The 16,614-nt window shown below is 40.9% G+C and overlaps 1 protein-coding gene across 7 annotated transcripts in view; it reads left to right on the top strand.

Moving 5' to 3' along the window:
* KCNC1 (potassium voltage-gated channel subfamily C member 1) overlaps window positions 1-16,614 on the top strand; it is a 133,206-nt gene that overhangs the window by 95,078 nt on the left and 21,514 nt on the right. For 4 of the 7 annotated variants that reach the window (XM_075094652.1, XM_075094654.1, XM_075094653.1 and 1 more), the window contains exons 2-3: window positions 372-1,305; window positions 15,918-16,106. In XM_075094652.1, the coding sequence (XP_074950753.1) occupies window positions 372-1,305; window positions 15,918-16,106 (1,123 nt within the window). The remainder of the gene's footprint in view (window positions 1-371; window positions 1,306-15,917; window positions 16,107-16,614) is intronic. The other 3 variants (XM_075094656.1, XM_075094658.1, XM_075094657.1) reach the window with 1 other exon arrangement.

Raw genomic sequence — 16,614 nt, 5'->3', positions numbered from 1 at the left:
TCTCTTAGGACGTGTGCTCTATCTTTAAGACCAGGAAGAAACAGAAGACCAAGTTCAGGAAGGCAGGATTTCAATATGTCCTTAACCTTAAATCCTATAGAAAGCTCTACGATTTTAATGCTTGCTTAAATTTACACTCACACTAAAGTGCTATCTGTATAGGAATGGATGTTAGCATGTATTGATCTCACTCCAAGTTTGAATGTTAGGCTGTCTTTGCAGGTGAGACTTGGCATATGAAGCCCACAGGAAGAAGGCTTGGCATTATCTTAAGTTTTAATACAGCTCTTGTGTCCCCCTGGTGTTTCAGAATCAAAGCCCCTGTGCTTAACCTACTGTTTAACATTTCTCTCATATCTTTCTTTCCACAGTATGTGGCATTTGCCTCCCTCTTCTTCATTCTGGTCTCCATCACCACCTTCTGTCTCGAGACCCATGAGAGATTTAACCCCATTGTGAACAAGACAGAAACTGAATTCATCGGGAATGACACCCAGGTGCGGCACTACAGGGAAGCAGAGACTGAAGCCTTTCTCACCTACATCGAAGGTGTCTGTGTGGTCTGGTTTACATTTGAGTTCCTGATGAGAGTCACTTTCTGCCCAAACAAGGTGGAATTTATCAAAAACTCTTTGAACATCATTGACTTTGTGGCCATACTGCCTTTCTATCTAGAGGTTGGACTCAGTGGCCTGTCTTCCAAAGCTGCTAAGGATGTCCTGGGCTTCCTCCGCGTAGTCCGTTTCGTGCGAATCCTGCGAATTTTCAAGCTGACCCGCCACTTCGTTGGGTTGCGGGTCTTGGGACACACCCTCCGCGCCAGCACAAATGAATTCTTGCTGCTCATCATATTTTTGGCATTGGGCGTCCTAATCTTTGCCACGATGATCTATTATGCCGAGAGAATAGGTGCTAAACCAAATGACCCTAGTGCCAGTGAACACACACACTTTAAAAATATCCCCATCGGCTTTTGGTGGGCTGTTGTCACCATGACGACCCTGGGCTACGGAGACATGTATCCTCAGACTTGGTCAGGCATGCTGGTGGGGGCCCTCTGTGCTCTTGCTGGTGTGCTGACCATTGCCATGCCTGTCCCTGTCATTGTGAACAATTTCGGAATGTATTACTCCTTAGCTATGGCTAAGCAGAAGCTACCAAAGAAAAAAAAGAAGCATATCCCGAGACCACCCCAGCTGGGATCCCCCAATTATTGTAAATCTGTCGTAAACTCTCCACACCACAGTACTCAGAGCGACACTTGCCCACTGGCCCAAGAAGAAATTTTAGAAATTAACAGAGCAGGTAGGAAACCTCTTAGAGGAATGTCCATCTGACCGTTAACTTCCATCCCGTGTAGTGATTTAAGATTCAGCCAGACTGCTTTCTTAGAGCAATGGGTAGCACATTTATCCATTCTAGTCCCACCATCACACAGTGAATATGTGTGAAGTCTAGGTTGCAGGGACAAATGGTACAGGTGGAGGCTGATCAGCAAAACTTAGGATGAGAGCACGCTCTAGGAGCCCAAACTTTGGTCCTGGTTAAGGGCATACAAGTCTCAAGATATTTTGAAGAGCTGTTACATCTAGTGGAAGAATTTTGAGAGTTCTACAGCTATGTTGCTGGACTGTGTAATGCATCTGAGAGGCTCCTGAGAGCTGAATGCTTCATAGAGCAGAGTAGGAGCCAAGTACTCAGCAATTACAGAATTTTCTGACAAAACAGGGCTGGAATCCGAAACAGCCAGATGCTTTCTCATTTGTTCCCATTTGGGACCTTTCAGCTGTTTTAAATGGCAGATATTGTACATCTCATTACAGAAACTAGGTGCCTAGTAAGTTGAAGGGACAACTATACCATCATGCATATTCATGAGACAATCCCGTCTCTTTCTGATGATTAACTGCAAAGTAGAACAACAGCTCAAATTCTTGACACTAATGCAAAATGACTCACTCTGAGACAAGACTAGATGTAAGGATGTTTATTCCATGGCATGCAAATCAATCTATTCTATAATATTCCACTAGAATTTAGCATTTAGAACTATGAAGAGTTTTGAACCACTAAAACATGCTCCTTTTGCAAGTATGGGTTGGTGAGTTACAGCTCTTTCAACCTTCTAGCAGCAAAGGCCAGCTGGAAAAGGTCTGACTGGTCATTACTGGCTGGTTTGGCCTAAACAGTGGTCGCCTCATAATATGGTGTTCTTATTTTTAATTATACTGATTCAGGTTAGCAATAGGTGAAACCAGAGCAAAATTAATCATACTAATTCTACAGGGAGGGGGGAGGGAAATGGAAAAAATACTAGTCACCATGGAATATATTATAATATCCCATGGCTAGTGGTTAATTATGGGAATATCTCAGTTTTATGAGAATCCTCCTATAGCACATAAAGTTATGGGGCTCCAATTTGACTATTTAAACCCCATAATCTACCTCTACCCATGGAATATCACTATTTATTCTATGGAGTAATTTCAAAGTAGAGTACCACGTTGAAAACAAAGCCAATGTCATTTCTGGCAGATGTTCCAGCCAAGTTGCATAGTAGACATTCTTCAGCCTATTCAGAATATCCCCGTGTTGTATTAGATAGAACTGATTGCCAGTCAAGTGATTTTAACTGACGTCTAGTCAAAAAGAGATGTTTTGAAAGTGCTAGCATATACCTATGATGGTCTTGTGTTATCATGTTTTTGCTTTGAAGAAAATTCTACTTTGTTACTCATTGTGAGTGAGGTATTCTCTCATCATCTCATAGCCATGCATGTTGATGTCATTGTGAACGGCACAAAGAAAGTGAGACTTTCCTTTGTGTGTGACTTCACCAATGCCAATGCTAATTTTGGAGGGGAAGAGCTGGTGGGAACCTTTCTCTTCTTTTCTGTTCTCTTCTCTCTTCTTTTCTTATTTCTTTTCCCTGTTGTGCAACTATGTAAAATCCATTCAGAAGGTAAATAGCTTGCTTTTTTTTTCTTTTTTGTTAAAGGCTATTCCATTGCAACAGGCCAATCACAATTCACGTGACTGATAGACTGTCTCTTTCCTATTGTATCTTCGGCACATAAGCCTATGGTTTTATCATCCATTCCCCTCAGGTTGCAAATGCTTATCACAATTCACGTCCAAGCAGCAAATTCCTCATAAGTAGATGTCTTTGTGGCATCACATATCAAGAGGGAAAGAGGGCACAAACAATATTGTGTGTCTCCTGCTGTGAACAATATGCCAACTACCCACTTGTAATGTGCAAGACATGCCAGACTTTGAGTACTTTAGCAGTCAGCTACAGAGTGACTCTCTTCTCAGAAATCCCTTGCTTTATAAAGTTTCTTCCATTACCTACCCTGGTCCTCTCTGGGAACTAGAGGACTAAGAACTCTACGAGTTCAGTGCAATGCCACACTGGTATCCTGAGAATACGAGTAATTTTGGTTCAATGTGGAACTGTTTGCCACCATCAGTGCTCTAAAAATCAGCTGTTACCACAATATCCATAAAGTATTGATAGTAACAGCAACTTATCTATTTCTGCAATAATTAAGAGAGAATATTTTTATATACATATACAAGCATATATATTTTAAGAAGTAACAAAGCACACTTATACTTCAGCTAACAAAATGGACTCGGTAACACTGTTGCTGGAGTTCTGTTTCTGCTAATTATTGCGCACCACTAGCAGCAAAAAAATATTGCCTGCATCTTTTAGCATCCTAATAGGGGAAGACCTACATGTGTGCAAGAGAAAACTAAAAAATAATAAGTAAGATCAGAACCGAACTGTTAAAACAAGATCTGCATTGCCTTGGATGTTGAGGTTCACTTATGTAATATGAAGCATTCATCGGCACTGACTTGTTCCTGAAACTATAACCTGCACAGTTCATGAAAACAGAGACTTGCAAGGAGTGAATGTTTCCCATACTGTAAAATATTTGGATTGGTTAACAGCACCTAACTGTAAACAACCAGTTAACATTGTACTAGGAACACAGAAAGGGGCCTATTGTTTCTAAAATAATGTTTGAGTTGTCCAAGATATTTCTTGTATAACTGTAAAGCTTCAGTGTGACATGTCTAGTTGATATAAGGTCATACGATGTATATCTAACACATTATTCCAAAAAAAGCCTGTTTAGCTGCTCAGGTGTAAAGGACATCACATGAAGTTATTAATTCCATATATTATGTGCGGTGGGATGATTAAACACTTCACAAGACAGTGATGAGTATGAAATAGTTCCACATATGACTATCTCTCCATGGCCCCCTCATGCACCGTGTCAGCGGTTCACAGCTGTTCTCAGTCCATACACACAGGGCTGAAGGGGCTCTACGGAGAGCTCTGCACAGCCACAGCCCAGTGCCTCCTCTCAGGCTAAGGAGTACTTTCCTGGCACGAAAATGCAAACAGCAGAACTTTGCCCACAGGCTGCACAGCTGCAGCCAATGTTGCTATGGTCATTTGCAGGAAAAGCAAAGATGGGTTGAATTTAAATTCTGGTAAGTTTGAATTAAATTTTTTAATTGTCCCCACCACTCTCAGCAGCTCAGTCCTGGGCTAATCTACACCTGGCAGGGTGGTATCTTTAAATAACAGCACTTGATTTTGATTTTATATAAAGAATGTCAGAGTTTGATTCTACCACGCCTCCCCTTTCTGCAGCAACCCTTCCTGCTCTCTGTCCCATCCAATCCTGTCAATGGGTGGCTGGGAAAGCAGCAGAATGGGAGGAAAGGCACTTCAAAGCAGAGGATGGCAGATCGTCTGCTGCAGGCAGACCTTCACCAGCAGCATTAAGAAAGTAGAGATTTCCTCTGTACAAAAGATCTTCTTCAAGGCAGTTTCTGATGCCTGTAAATTCTCGAGATACTGCTTATATGGTGCCTGGAGGAACTGGGCCTGATACAAAGGAGCAAATCTCACCTGACAATTTGACTGAAGTCCTTGACCTGGGGATATCTCAGACTATAGAGGACCAGGTGTTCCCCTCACCTAAAATATACACACCAAGATCTAGCATCACCATGTCAACCAATAACTTTCTTATGTTGCAGTGTTGCTTTCAGGCCCCATTCAAGATCAGGACTTCATTTTGCCATTGTTGTGTATGTGAAAACCACTATATTACAATTAAATACCCGACAGGCTAAGTAGACAGCAAAGAGGAAATGAAAGCAATCTCCAGTATTTTCATTTGACACAGGGCTTAATTTAATTGAGCAAGATCACTTGAAAGGTCTGTGGCAAAGCCACTATTTGAACATAACTAAATAAGCATCAGTCAACCATAGTCTGCTGTGTTGCAGTGCCTTTTATCTAAAGGCTTCTAAGTATTCCAAACAGTCAGCATCATAACAGAAGCAAAACAGAGAAAAAGCAAAGCAAAATTTGCTTCAAACAGAAGCAAACCAGAAAAAGCAAGATTCAACCACTTAAACTTAGCTGATTTCTGTTCTGAACCACGCACATGTATACATGTATATCACTACATGTATAATTTATCTCAGTACACATAGTGAAATGCTTTAAGGTGCAAGTCTGTAAGAAAACCTCAAAACATGCAAAACAAATCTTGAAAGCTCTCAGTTTTGTTTTGAAAGTGTTAGTCAGCTCTTCAGTCCCTCTCTTCTGTGAGCTATGTGCTTACCTGAAGGATAGGTTGGTTGCACCATTACATCTTTATGTTGCCATAGGATGAAGTGATGAATGTCATTTTCCAACACTGTAAAAGAAATTTAGAATAAGAATGGAATTCATAACTTCATTTGATGTCTACAGTACTGTCTGGTGCCACAGAGAAATGGTCTTAAGAATGCATCCATAATACATAAGCACAGGTGATGGGTTATTTTGGGTTTGTTCAGAGATCTACCCCAACCTTCTGTTGTTTTCATATATATATTTACAACACCAGCACACACAGTGCTTATATTGACTTTAATATGGCCAAAATAAGAATTTCTCACCTCTCTGACCCCTTCTGCATGCAGCTTCACTTAAGCTATACTCTAAGGATATCATACCTTCATACAAATGTATTGTGCAGCCTTTTTCACAGTGTACTGATGACAAAATGCTCTAGGCACTGCATAGCTGTAAAATACGGAAGAAATATTACTAGAATTCAGGCTTCTAAGAGGAGAGGGAAAATGTCTGTCATTACTAATACAGTCTTTAGCTTCGGAAAAAACTTCTGTGGTTATTTTACTTACCTGCCCAAAAAAACAATTTTCCATAACCTACTCCTTGACTATCCCTATGTCTGAATAGTTAAAGCAATCCAAGACTACCACTGACAGAGGGGAACTACACAGTTATAGTGATTCCAGAGTACTCCATGGTCAGAAGAACTGGAGCAAGCTGTGTCATTAGGAACCTATTATTTCAATGCAATTTCCTGAGAGAGAGCTGGTCTCCTTTTAAAGAAATAATGTGGAATTACCCATTTCAGCTTTATCATTCATGCTTTCTGAAGGAGCTGCTCTTTTCTCAGGGCTTCATTTTTCATCCCTTCTGTCACCATAACCTAAATAACCTGTATTCCTTGTGCAACACACCAGTTCTAACGTCAAAAGTGTGCTGAGCACTGTAATTCTCGTGCCAATGCTCAGTGGGAGCTGAGGACTCTTGGCAGTTCTTGTCACAAGCCCATTATGCTGCCTAACATTTCACTGTAGTTTGTGACCTTCAGTGGCTTTTATGGATAGCAAAGCACTGTTAAAGCCATAGGTATGTAGTCACAGTGGTGGTCCTTCAGTTCACTGGGAAGCAAATTCTCTGACCAAATGCCTTTGAACATTAAAAAAAAAAAAAATCATCTAAGTTTAATGTCATAAAACCTTTAACCCTCTCTATAAAATGGACAGTAGATAGCAATGTAAGTGCAAAGAGTTTACGTCCGTTTCAGCTCAAATGACTTTCATGTTTAAACGTGTTGGACATAAAAAATGCTAAAAAGGCAGCGGAAAAGGTAATAGGGAGATGTTCTTTCCTTCCTCCCTATACTTAGCCTTTCTAGCCTTTAAAAATCAAAAATTCATCACTCCAAAATAGCAAATGAGGTAACAATCGCATCTTAATGTCACTGAAGATGGAGTCCTCTGGATCTAATGTAGAAATTGTGACAGGTCAAAATAAAAGGAATAATGCTTAGTTCTTCCCATCTAACTTAAGATGCATTTGCCTGAGGTCCCCCCTATACTGGAAGAAGAGTCAGGAAGCCTGGAAGAGTAATTCACTCATTTTTGATCTGAATTGCCCTCTGGAGGTGGCTTTCACCATAAGTGATCTCAGGTGATGGCAGCTCTACCTTAAGATCCCCAGTTAAGCGCCTACAGTTAGGTGGAAGCAATATGGATCTATTCCTTGCCCCCTGCCCCATGTGGCATTTCTGCAATCTCATAGCTGTGGATCATATGCAAAGCAGAATTTATTACTACTGTAATGTAATACTTTGGTGGTACAATTATTCATCTGTCATTTCCTGTAGAGATACAACCGGTGGGTGTCACTTGTACTATGGTGCTTGTGTACTTTAGAATTTGAGTAAAAAATAACATCCTCTACTCCAAGTCATTTGAAAACAAAAAAGGAGGAGATATGAAGTCAAGCACAGTGCTTTGGGTTTCCCACTTTTCTCTGGCACTATGTGAGATACTAAAAAACAAAACAAACCAAAAGAAACCACAAACAAAAAACCCCAAACAAACAAACAAAACCCAAAAAGCAAACCCCCCCAACCCCTCCCTACACAGCCCCCTGTGGTCTGGCCACAGCCAGGGATGAGTGTGTGCATAGGGGCAGGACTGCACTATGCTGAAAAATAATCACAGAACTAAATAATAAATCTTAGGACTTTTCATGCCTTAATAACTTAATGAGCACGAGGCACTTTTAGTGATGGGAAAACACAGATACAAGCACTCCAGCCAAATAAGGCCAACCTGTGCCAATCCTCCAGCACAAGGCAGATGTAGATATAGTAAATCCTGTTTCTCAGGCATGTGCCTGCCACTGCAGCTCCTACAGCACCCAGTGCAGAATGCATTCCTAGGATATGAAAGAGGTAGTCTTGGCATCTCTCCCTTCTGCTGGACTGAGTATGACTGGTGTTTGCAAGACAGATACAACAAAAGGCACCTCTGTGCAAGAAATATCTCCTGGCTGCAGTAGAACCAGACAGATGGGATGGCTTACCCATTATTACAAAAGGCCAGGGACAAAAGGGTCTAGGTAAGAGGTCCCAGTTCTGTGCCCAGTCCACTTGCTTATACCCCTCTTACTCTATACTTGCTGGAAATTTTCTTCAAGCCTTTTGGTTACTTGCTTGTCTGTTTATAAGCACAAAGCCAAAATAACAAGCAATCTACCATTCCTGCTGTCATTGTTCTTTGTATTCATCCATGCTCCATGACTCAGACACCTTCCATACTGTACAGATCATCATACTGTATTCCTCAGTCAGAGCGGTAATATAAGATTGTAGCATGACTCACCTTGACTGCATTTTCCTGCAACCTCTACCTGACCTGTCAATGATCCACTGCACTCTACAGAATATGGTGTTGGCGAGACCCTCAAAACTCCAGGATGGGTATAAGTGAAACCCCAAAAGTGTCAGGATAAAACTAGGAAGGATCTTTCAGAGCTCTTTGCAATGCAGCACTTCCAGGAGCAACAGTTCTCAGCGCTGCATTAAGCACATATCCAGTAATACTTGTAATAGCAAGATGCACTGCATCTACTTAACTAGAGCTCCTGTAATTCCTCTAGTGGTACCAATAGGTAGGCAGCCAACATACTGTCACCTCACTTCAAGAAGTAGTACCTCTCAAGGTGATATTCTCTGGGAGTGACGTTACTGTGTTGGCCAGTTAGTACTGGGAGAGGCGGTCACCACCATCACTGGAGTGCCTTTACTGGGGGACACGGCTTCCTGGAGGGACCCAGGTCAACACGGTGGTGAGTAAATGTGGAAGAGGTAGGTTGGATTGGAAGGATTCTGCATATTCATTTAGCATACTAAATTCTGCTCTCATGCCAGCGTAAAGTCCATCAGTGTGATATCTACTCAGAAGAGCTTCACAGCAACTTTCAAAATATGCAGTAATATAAAAATCAGGAAACTTTAATAAAGACACCTAGAACTAATAAAGATTTTTATTTTAATGGCCTTAGAATATTGGGATAACTAAAACTGAGTTGTTATATAGGAATCTTAATTCTTTTACATGTTCTTCACATTTTCTCTCTTTTTCTCTTTCTCTCTTTCGCTCTGTTTGTTAACATTTACTTGTTATTACTGTACGTTGCTTGCAACTTGTGTATGTTACAGACTGTCACATTTTATTCTGTGAAGTTTTTCTCCAATTCCCATCAACCTGAGCTCCATGTTGGGCAGCCGAGGAGATTACAATACAATTCTTTAATGCAAAAGAACAAGGAATGTCACAGACTATAGGTAACTTCACTGAGGTTGTGACACAAAACCTGATGCGAGGTATTAATGCAAAGAGTAAGTACTTGGTATGACAATAGACTACTTAGTTAAACTACCTTCTTTTTTTCAGATAGTCTGCATGGAAAAAATTAATTTTCATTACTCTCCAGCAGAAAAAAATTCCCAAACCCACCAATTTAGGATTATTTTCACTGCCATTTTGAAAACCAGTGATGCCCATGTGATGCATCATTACTCATTTTCAAAGGTTTAAACCCATATTTTCTATACTGTTCTTCTCTATCCTATACTCCTTCCATACTATCCAAGCCATAATTTCATAATTTCATCATCCTTTGTCTGTGGTTTAATATACCTTCTCCATAATTCTTTTTCTAATTTAATCTATTTATATCCCTTTCAATCCAAGGACCTGATTTAACAACAACAAAAATGAGTCCCTACCCATGAGATCCACATTTCTTAATCCTGCATGAGGCTCTGGAGCCCATAAAAATTGATTTCTGTAACCAAAGATGGTCTGGCACAGAAGCATAATTGTTATTTTGCTGAATCAGGTCCTGAGCAAAGTATTTTGTTTACAATCTCCCCCAATTACCCCCCAAACACTACTTTGAGAGAATCATTAAAAAATAGCTGATAGACATTTCTGATAATTTTCTAGACGGACAGCATGAAGTTTATTGCTACTAATCTTATTTTAATTGTCAGTAAATTTTATGTTAACTCAGAAATCGCTATAGCCATGTTCTAAGTCAAGAAAAGCATATTTTTCTCAGGGTGCAGTTCCTTTACTTCCTGGTTTGCTATTATGCTCTGACCCTCCCTTAATCAGTGAAGAAGCACAGCAGAGTTTAGATGGAGTCTAGTACAAAAAAATAAAGTTATTTATACTGATGCAATTGATGAGTGGCCATGAATATTAATGGAGAGCAAACACTATCCAAGCAACTAAAACAGAAAAAACTGGCTAACAGGAGTGAAACTGGAATTAAAGAGATGCAAGACAATTGAACTGTAAACAATTCCTTTCCATGGACCATCTCAGAGAGAAATTTAGTGATATAAAGTCAAAGGGTATTTTCAGATGCTGCACAGCCCTTAACCCCTCCACAAATCAGAGTAAAAGTCTTTGAATACTTGGATTCATACTCTTAACTTTCTCATAATCATTTGCTTAGCACAAGAAGTATCAGGCAAAAGTGATGCTGTAAAAATAGGATGCAAAAAGGAATATAAGATCTTCTTATTTTCTCTAAAATAAAGACAGCTGGGAAATTCTGTCCTCCAGCAGCAACTCCAGCAGCCTCATAGCTGCTCTCCTTCCCACTTCCAGCTAATAGGCTTGTAGCTCAAAAAAGCTAGAGCACAGCAGTTCTCCATCCTCACCCTGGCCATGACACTTCTGTTCCTATATCATTCTGTCACTAGCCCAAGAGCCAGGGAAAACCATCATACCAAGAGAGTTTCCCATTGCCAGCATAGTATGACACAACTAATGTCTGCCACATTAACATCCCTTTTACATCACCAGAAAAGTGCAAGAGGACTGAAAAACAGATGAGTAATTAACACACTCAATGGACAATGTACCAAAAGTTTCTTCAGGGATCCAGTTGGATTAAAGGTTTCTGCTGAGAGGGACCTCATAGAGATCCTTCTTCATAAGATACTTCAGGCAGCTACTGTGCATGTTAGGGTTAGCAAATAAAAATTACCCTCAAGCTCTGAATGAGAACCAAAGGACGCTCTTAATTGTTCAGGAGTGGGACTATCCACAGACCGTAACAATGGCAATCCCAGGTTTGGGATCAGGGCTATAACAGCACAGCTGAGATCTAGACAACCTGTAGATTCATTTTTAGGTGTACATGGGGTGGTGGTGTGGAACGTAACTTTAGCCAGACAAGGCCTCCCCAGTAGAAAATTCTTCATCTTTCAAGCAACTTTCTTTCTTAGTGCTGGCCCTGTTTTACACTCAACTGCTTCTACCTCCTTCCTGCTTGTTAACCCCTTCCCTTGTACCAGGGCTGCAGAACCTTGAAGTCCCAAGCCTTTGTGGAATGGAAAATGGCTATTCAGGGAGGTTGTAGCTACTCAAGCTGGGTCCTTGTCTCTTTTAATCCTCAGACAAAGGTAGCCAGGAGGAAGACAGTCTGCATTTTTCTGGAAGAGATTGCCAGTGACCTACTGTGACAAAAGGAAACAGCACTATGTCTCTTAATTGCTGTGTTTCTGATCTAGGGCTGAGAAGACCCCATCTTCTTTAGAATCTGGCATGATTCATGTAGCCAGATGTTGACTCATGAGTAAATATGCCTGGATACCATGCTATGAATTGTGGAGTTTCTCTCAGCCCTGTTTCAGTCAAAGTGGTTACGACCTACAGAAGTTTCTATAAGGACTGGAAAAGGCATTAGATTTCCAATCCTGTAAGTATGGAAAGTGGTCCACCCTGACAGTGCCTTTCCACTCATCCAGTCATCGGGGTAAGTGACCACTTCACAGCTCTGTAGACACATGGAAAACAAAGGAGGGGGGCAGCTACAACCCCAAGAAGAAGTAGTGTGAGTTGGGACCATCCCTGGCCCACACACAATTTCTGAAGGTATCTAAGGTAAGAAGGGTAGGCCTAGAACTTTTTTCTTGGTAGCTGTTGGAGAATGGCAGTGTTTGCTTAAGGCAAGATGACTGGGGTGACTTTCCCAGTGTAGGAATCACTTCTGTACAAGTGCCACATTTCCAAGCACAGACTAAGGTCAATGAATATATCATACAATTATGTCCACTAATACTCTGAACATTAGATGCAGTTCAAATAGGTGGAGATTCAGCGTCAGACTCTAGCTTATAACCAAAAGCAGCAGCACTGGTAAAATCACTATGACAGCATGCAACCATTTGCTATGACAAAAGAGATGTACCATGCAGCAAGGACATAGGCAGTCTCTACTGTGCTTCTCCACAATAAGCGGAGTATTCTAATGCAAAATCCAGCAGTTCTCCCGTTTTTTTTTCAGAAGCCCTCCCCCCCATTTTGAAATCTAGTGTTTTCTTGGAAACACCTGAGGCATTTTAATAGTACTTTTTTGCAAATGGAGATAGATGAGAGAGGAAAAAAGGAAGTGGACACCACGCAACTGAGGTAGTTGTGAAACAAACTACTCCCTTGGGAGATCTGCTGAAAACTTTATCCTCTTAGCCAAATCTCTGCAGGAGAACATTTAACGCTGGTGCAGTTAACTAGGTATCCACAGATAGGACAAGTATGGAGATAAGGTGCCAAGCTGAGAGTCAGAAGATTTTGTCAAAAATAACCTCCTACACAGCAGTGGGCAAGTCACTTCACTGCGTGCTAGTTTTACCCATCTGTAACACAGAGAAAACATCGTTGACTTTTCTTCATGAAGCAGAACCTAAAAGAACAAAAAATGCTGTACAGGCCTAATTCAGATTCTGCTAGCAGGGATGGAAAGACTCATCTGAATTTGGTAGGCCAGAATCAAGCCTTCGAAGCTTTAAGCACCTAGAAGTAGCTGTTATTGGTATAACTAGACTAGTAGTCACCAGACAGTAATGGTTTCAGTAGTTTTCCCTGGACTCTTCTCAAACCCAAGGTCAGTCTTGGAAAATCTTGGAAAAAGCAAATGTGCAAATTGAAACTTGAGAAATCAACCTAAAATAACATCATTTAATTCCAGCTCTAGACCTCATTCCTGAAATTATTCAGCATGTAGATCTGCTAGTGAAAACAATGGGAACTTCTAACTGTGGGCTGATAGCATCAGCAATGTTTTCTTTATTCCCATACAGACTAACCACATATTAAATATGTGACTGCCGAGTCCTACCTTCTGAAAATCAGGTGCTGCAGCAGTGGTTTGGAACAAAACTACTCTGCTTAACACTTACTTATATACACCAGCAATAGACGCAGTCTTCTGTGCTGGTAATTTCTCTGCTTCCTAAATATTTAGCAAAATTGCCACTGTGGATTAGCATTGCTATCCAGAATGTGATCCCTAAGGCATGGCCCATGCATGGAATATTCAAGGGACATTAGTAGGACAGTTCAGTGATTTGTCCACATCCCCAGCTACTCTGTTCTCTTCCTACTGAACAGAAATAAAATAATGTTGTAGATTTTCAACAAGTATAGAGAAAAATGCATCAGTGCTAAGGGACCCTGTGGAGGCTGCAAGAGCAAGTCCCAGCTCTAGTTGCTAGGGATGTATAATGCAATTTAAGAAATTAATTCCAAGGTCAATTTTCTTGTCATTCAAGCACAACAGAGCCTGGAATCTGCTTCCAAAAGGATGTTCACTGTTAACAGTGAACAGCCTGACCGACAACCACTCTGCTCAGAGGTGTTTTGAGCTCTAGAAATGGGCCAGGGCCCCCTCCATCACTAACAGTTTAGTTTGCAAACCAAGGCTCAGACATACCAGTAGAAGTCTCAGAGCTTTCAGCGCAGAGCTCTGCTGACACAGCTGTCTCCCTCATTTCAGGATTAGAGCCATCAGCTTTTAGCAGTAGAGGCTTATGAAGAAGCCCAGTTCTTTGCTCATCCCCATGAGGACAGCAGTTCTCCCCAGATGCAGTTACATGATTTTTAAATCAACAGCTCAGTACCTGCAATGTCACGGTTACTATGGCAGCCGTGCCAGGTGCAAAGAGTGGTGTTAAATAGCAGTGAGTGTGATGAACAGAAAGGAACTGTGACTCAGTGCAACCATAAAACTTTAGAATCCTATTGAAATTAAAGGTATTAAAGTACATCTATAGCTTTTGCCATTTTTTAAAATGTATTGAGACCCCCAATTATTTCATTGCTCACAAAACAAAACTTTACTACCTCCCTCTCTGGAGAAATAATTGGCTTATTCTGCACAGAGAAGAAAAGGGCAGTGGTGAGATCTGCAAAAAAGACTGTTTATGTTGTGACAAATCAGTGACAGCTAAATAAAAGAAAAGTAAAGGCATAGAATGCAATTACTGGTGCATGGTTAGATGCATAGTATGTGTCATATGCATCTCTGTACTTGTGTGTGCGTGTGTGCAAAGCAACAAATATAACTTGAAAAGGCTTTTGCCTACTACTTACCTATGTTGTCCATCTGAAACCAGAGGCTCAGAATCATATCTCCAACTCTACCTAATGAATTTTTCTTTTGGGCTTGTTTTATTACTTGGCTTCAAAACCACCAAAAAATAAATGACAGTATGATGTAGCGTTTAGAGCAAGCTAGTAGGCTATTCTGGAAGAGGCACTGAAATTAAGTCTATTTGTTGAGTTTGTCTTTCCTTAAAGACTTGCAGGACCACCCATTGCCTTACAGTGTCTAGGTAATAAGCATTGTGCAACCGAGGTGTAGGATGCTGACAATACCACTCGGTTAACATATCTCAGTATTTGTGAAACTTCAGAAAGCACATTTTGCTTAGTTTTTCCTCCCTTCAACCAAAAAACTCATATTGAGCTGTGCCATATTTCGAGTATATTCTCAATACACTAATTTGCACTTTAAAACCCTAAAATATATCCTACACCAAACAGCACTTTAAATTGTTTTATAAATGTCAGACAAGTCACACAGAGAAAACATACTATTCTCAGTCTATCCTCATGGGAATGTGTGGAGTAAAATGGGCAAATCTGACAACATATTTTCATTATTTACAGCTGAGAGTAAATTTTACTCTATCTACTTTCCAAATTTATGGCCTGCTGTAGTGTTTTCTATATGTAGTGTCCTGTGGCGGCATTGCAAATACTGTATGTGTTCCACAGAAGAAAATCAGAAAATTGATTGCTTTTTTTAAAATCCACATTCTGCTGTTGTATTTCCATACATAACGTACTCTGTGTGTCTAAAACGTGTACAACCATTCTGCACAACTGATACTGGAAACAGTATAAAACAATCTCGGTAAATTTTGGGGAGGGGAAGAGCAGGAATTTTCCCCTCAGTAATATTGCAGACAGGTATAAATCAGCACAAACAGAATATACTCAAATACTAAAACACAACTCACAGTCCACTGCCTCTCCAAAGGTCTGAGCAACAGAAGGCTTCATGGCAAACAGGTCATTCATGCACCATCCGATGTCATGTAAAAACATAATCCAATTTCTAACTGCAGTCTTCTGCTCGCAGGACTAGGAACCAATGCACGCTCGTTTCTGAAACTGCCCCACTATGTGGAAGTACAGGTGGCTGCTGTTACACCTAATGCGATCACGTTTTGTTTCTCCTCCCACTTAACAGACTTGATTTTATTTTGGTGCAGTGCACATGAATGCAGTGTCTAGGACAGATGTGCTACCTTTTATAGTGTCGCTATAGAACTCTTTAGCTGTGAACCCTTAATTTGCAGCTGGAACTCTTAATAAACAGTGCATAGTGTTTCAATAGCCTTCTGCTTATATGTTTGAAGATTCGAAACTGAATGGTGAGGTGGCCAAGGCGGCGCTGGCAAACGAAGACTGTCCCCACATAGACCAGGCTATTACGCCTGATGAGGGCCTGCCCTTTACTCGCTCTGGCACTCGGGAGAGATATGGACCCTGCTTCCTCTTATCAACCGGGGAATATCCCTGCCCGCCTGATGGAGGAATAAGAAAGGGTATGTAGCTGGGGTCCTGTAACCATGTAGTTAGCTACCGTTTTAAATAAATAAGAGAAAGTCAGCTGTAGCTGTAGCACGCGATAGTGCGCTTGCTGTAGAGATGCACGTTTGGGCTGGAAACCACCACCTGATGTCTGCATTTGGAGTTTCTAACCTATTTCTTTCAGAAAGAAAAGCCTGAGGAGCTGTAACTACCCCATGCAGCTATGCTAGGGAGTTGAGTCTTCCACCCCAGCTGGTGCAGTAAGCTTTAGTGGAGGATGCTCTACTACAATGTCCTTAAATTAGCCCATTCTCTGAGGAGAGGCCAATTAACATTTCATAGCAATGAAGGTTTGCCACTCGGAGAGCTCACAGATCTTACCAGACTCTGAGGAGCACAGACTTGGATGTGGCAGACAGAAAAGGTAAAACATAAAGCAAAACATCCTTAAGAAATATGAAATGATTATGTGGCTACCTTGACAGAGCACTAAAACAAATTATTTGGCTATTCATAGCTGTT

Source organism: Phalacrocorax aristotelis, chromosome 5 (genome assembly GCF_949628215.1).
Source record: "Phalacrocorax aristotelis chromosome 5, bGulAri2.1, whole genome shotgun sequence".
NCBI classification, from domain to species: Eukaryota; Metazoa; Chordata; class Aves; order Suliformes; family Phalacrocoracidae; genus Phalacrocorax; species Phalacrocorax aristotelis.
This window is presented reverse-complemented; position numbering and strand designations above follow the sequence as displayed.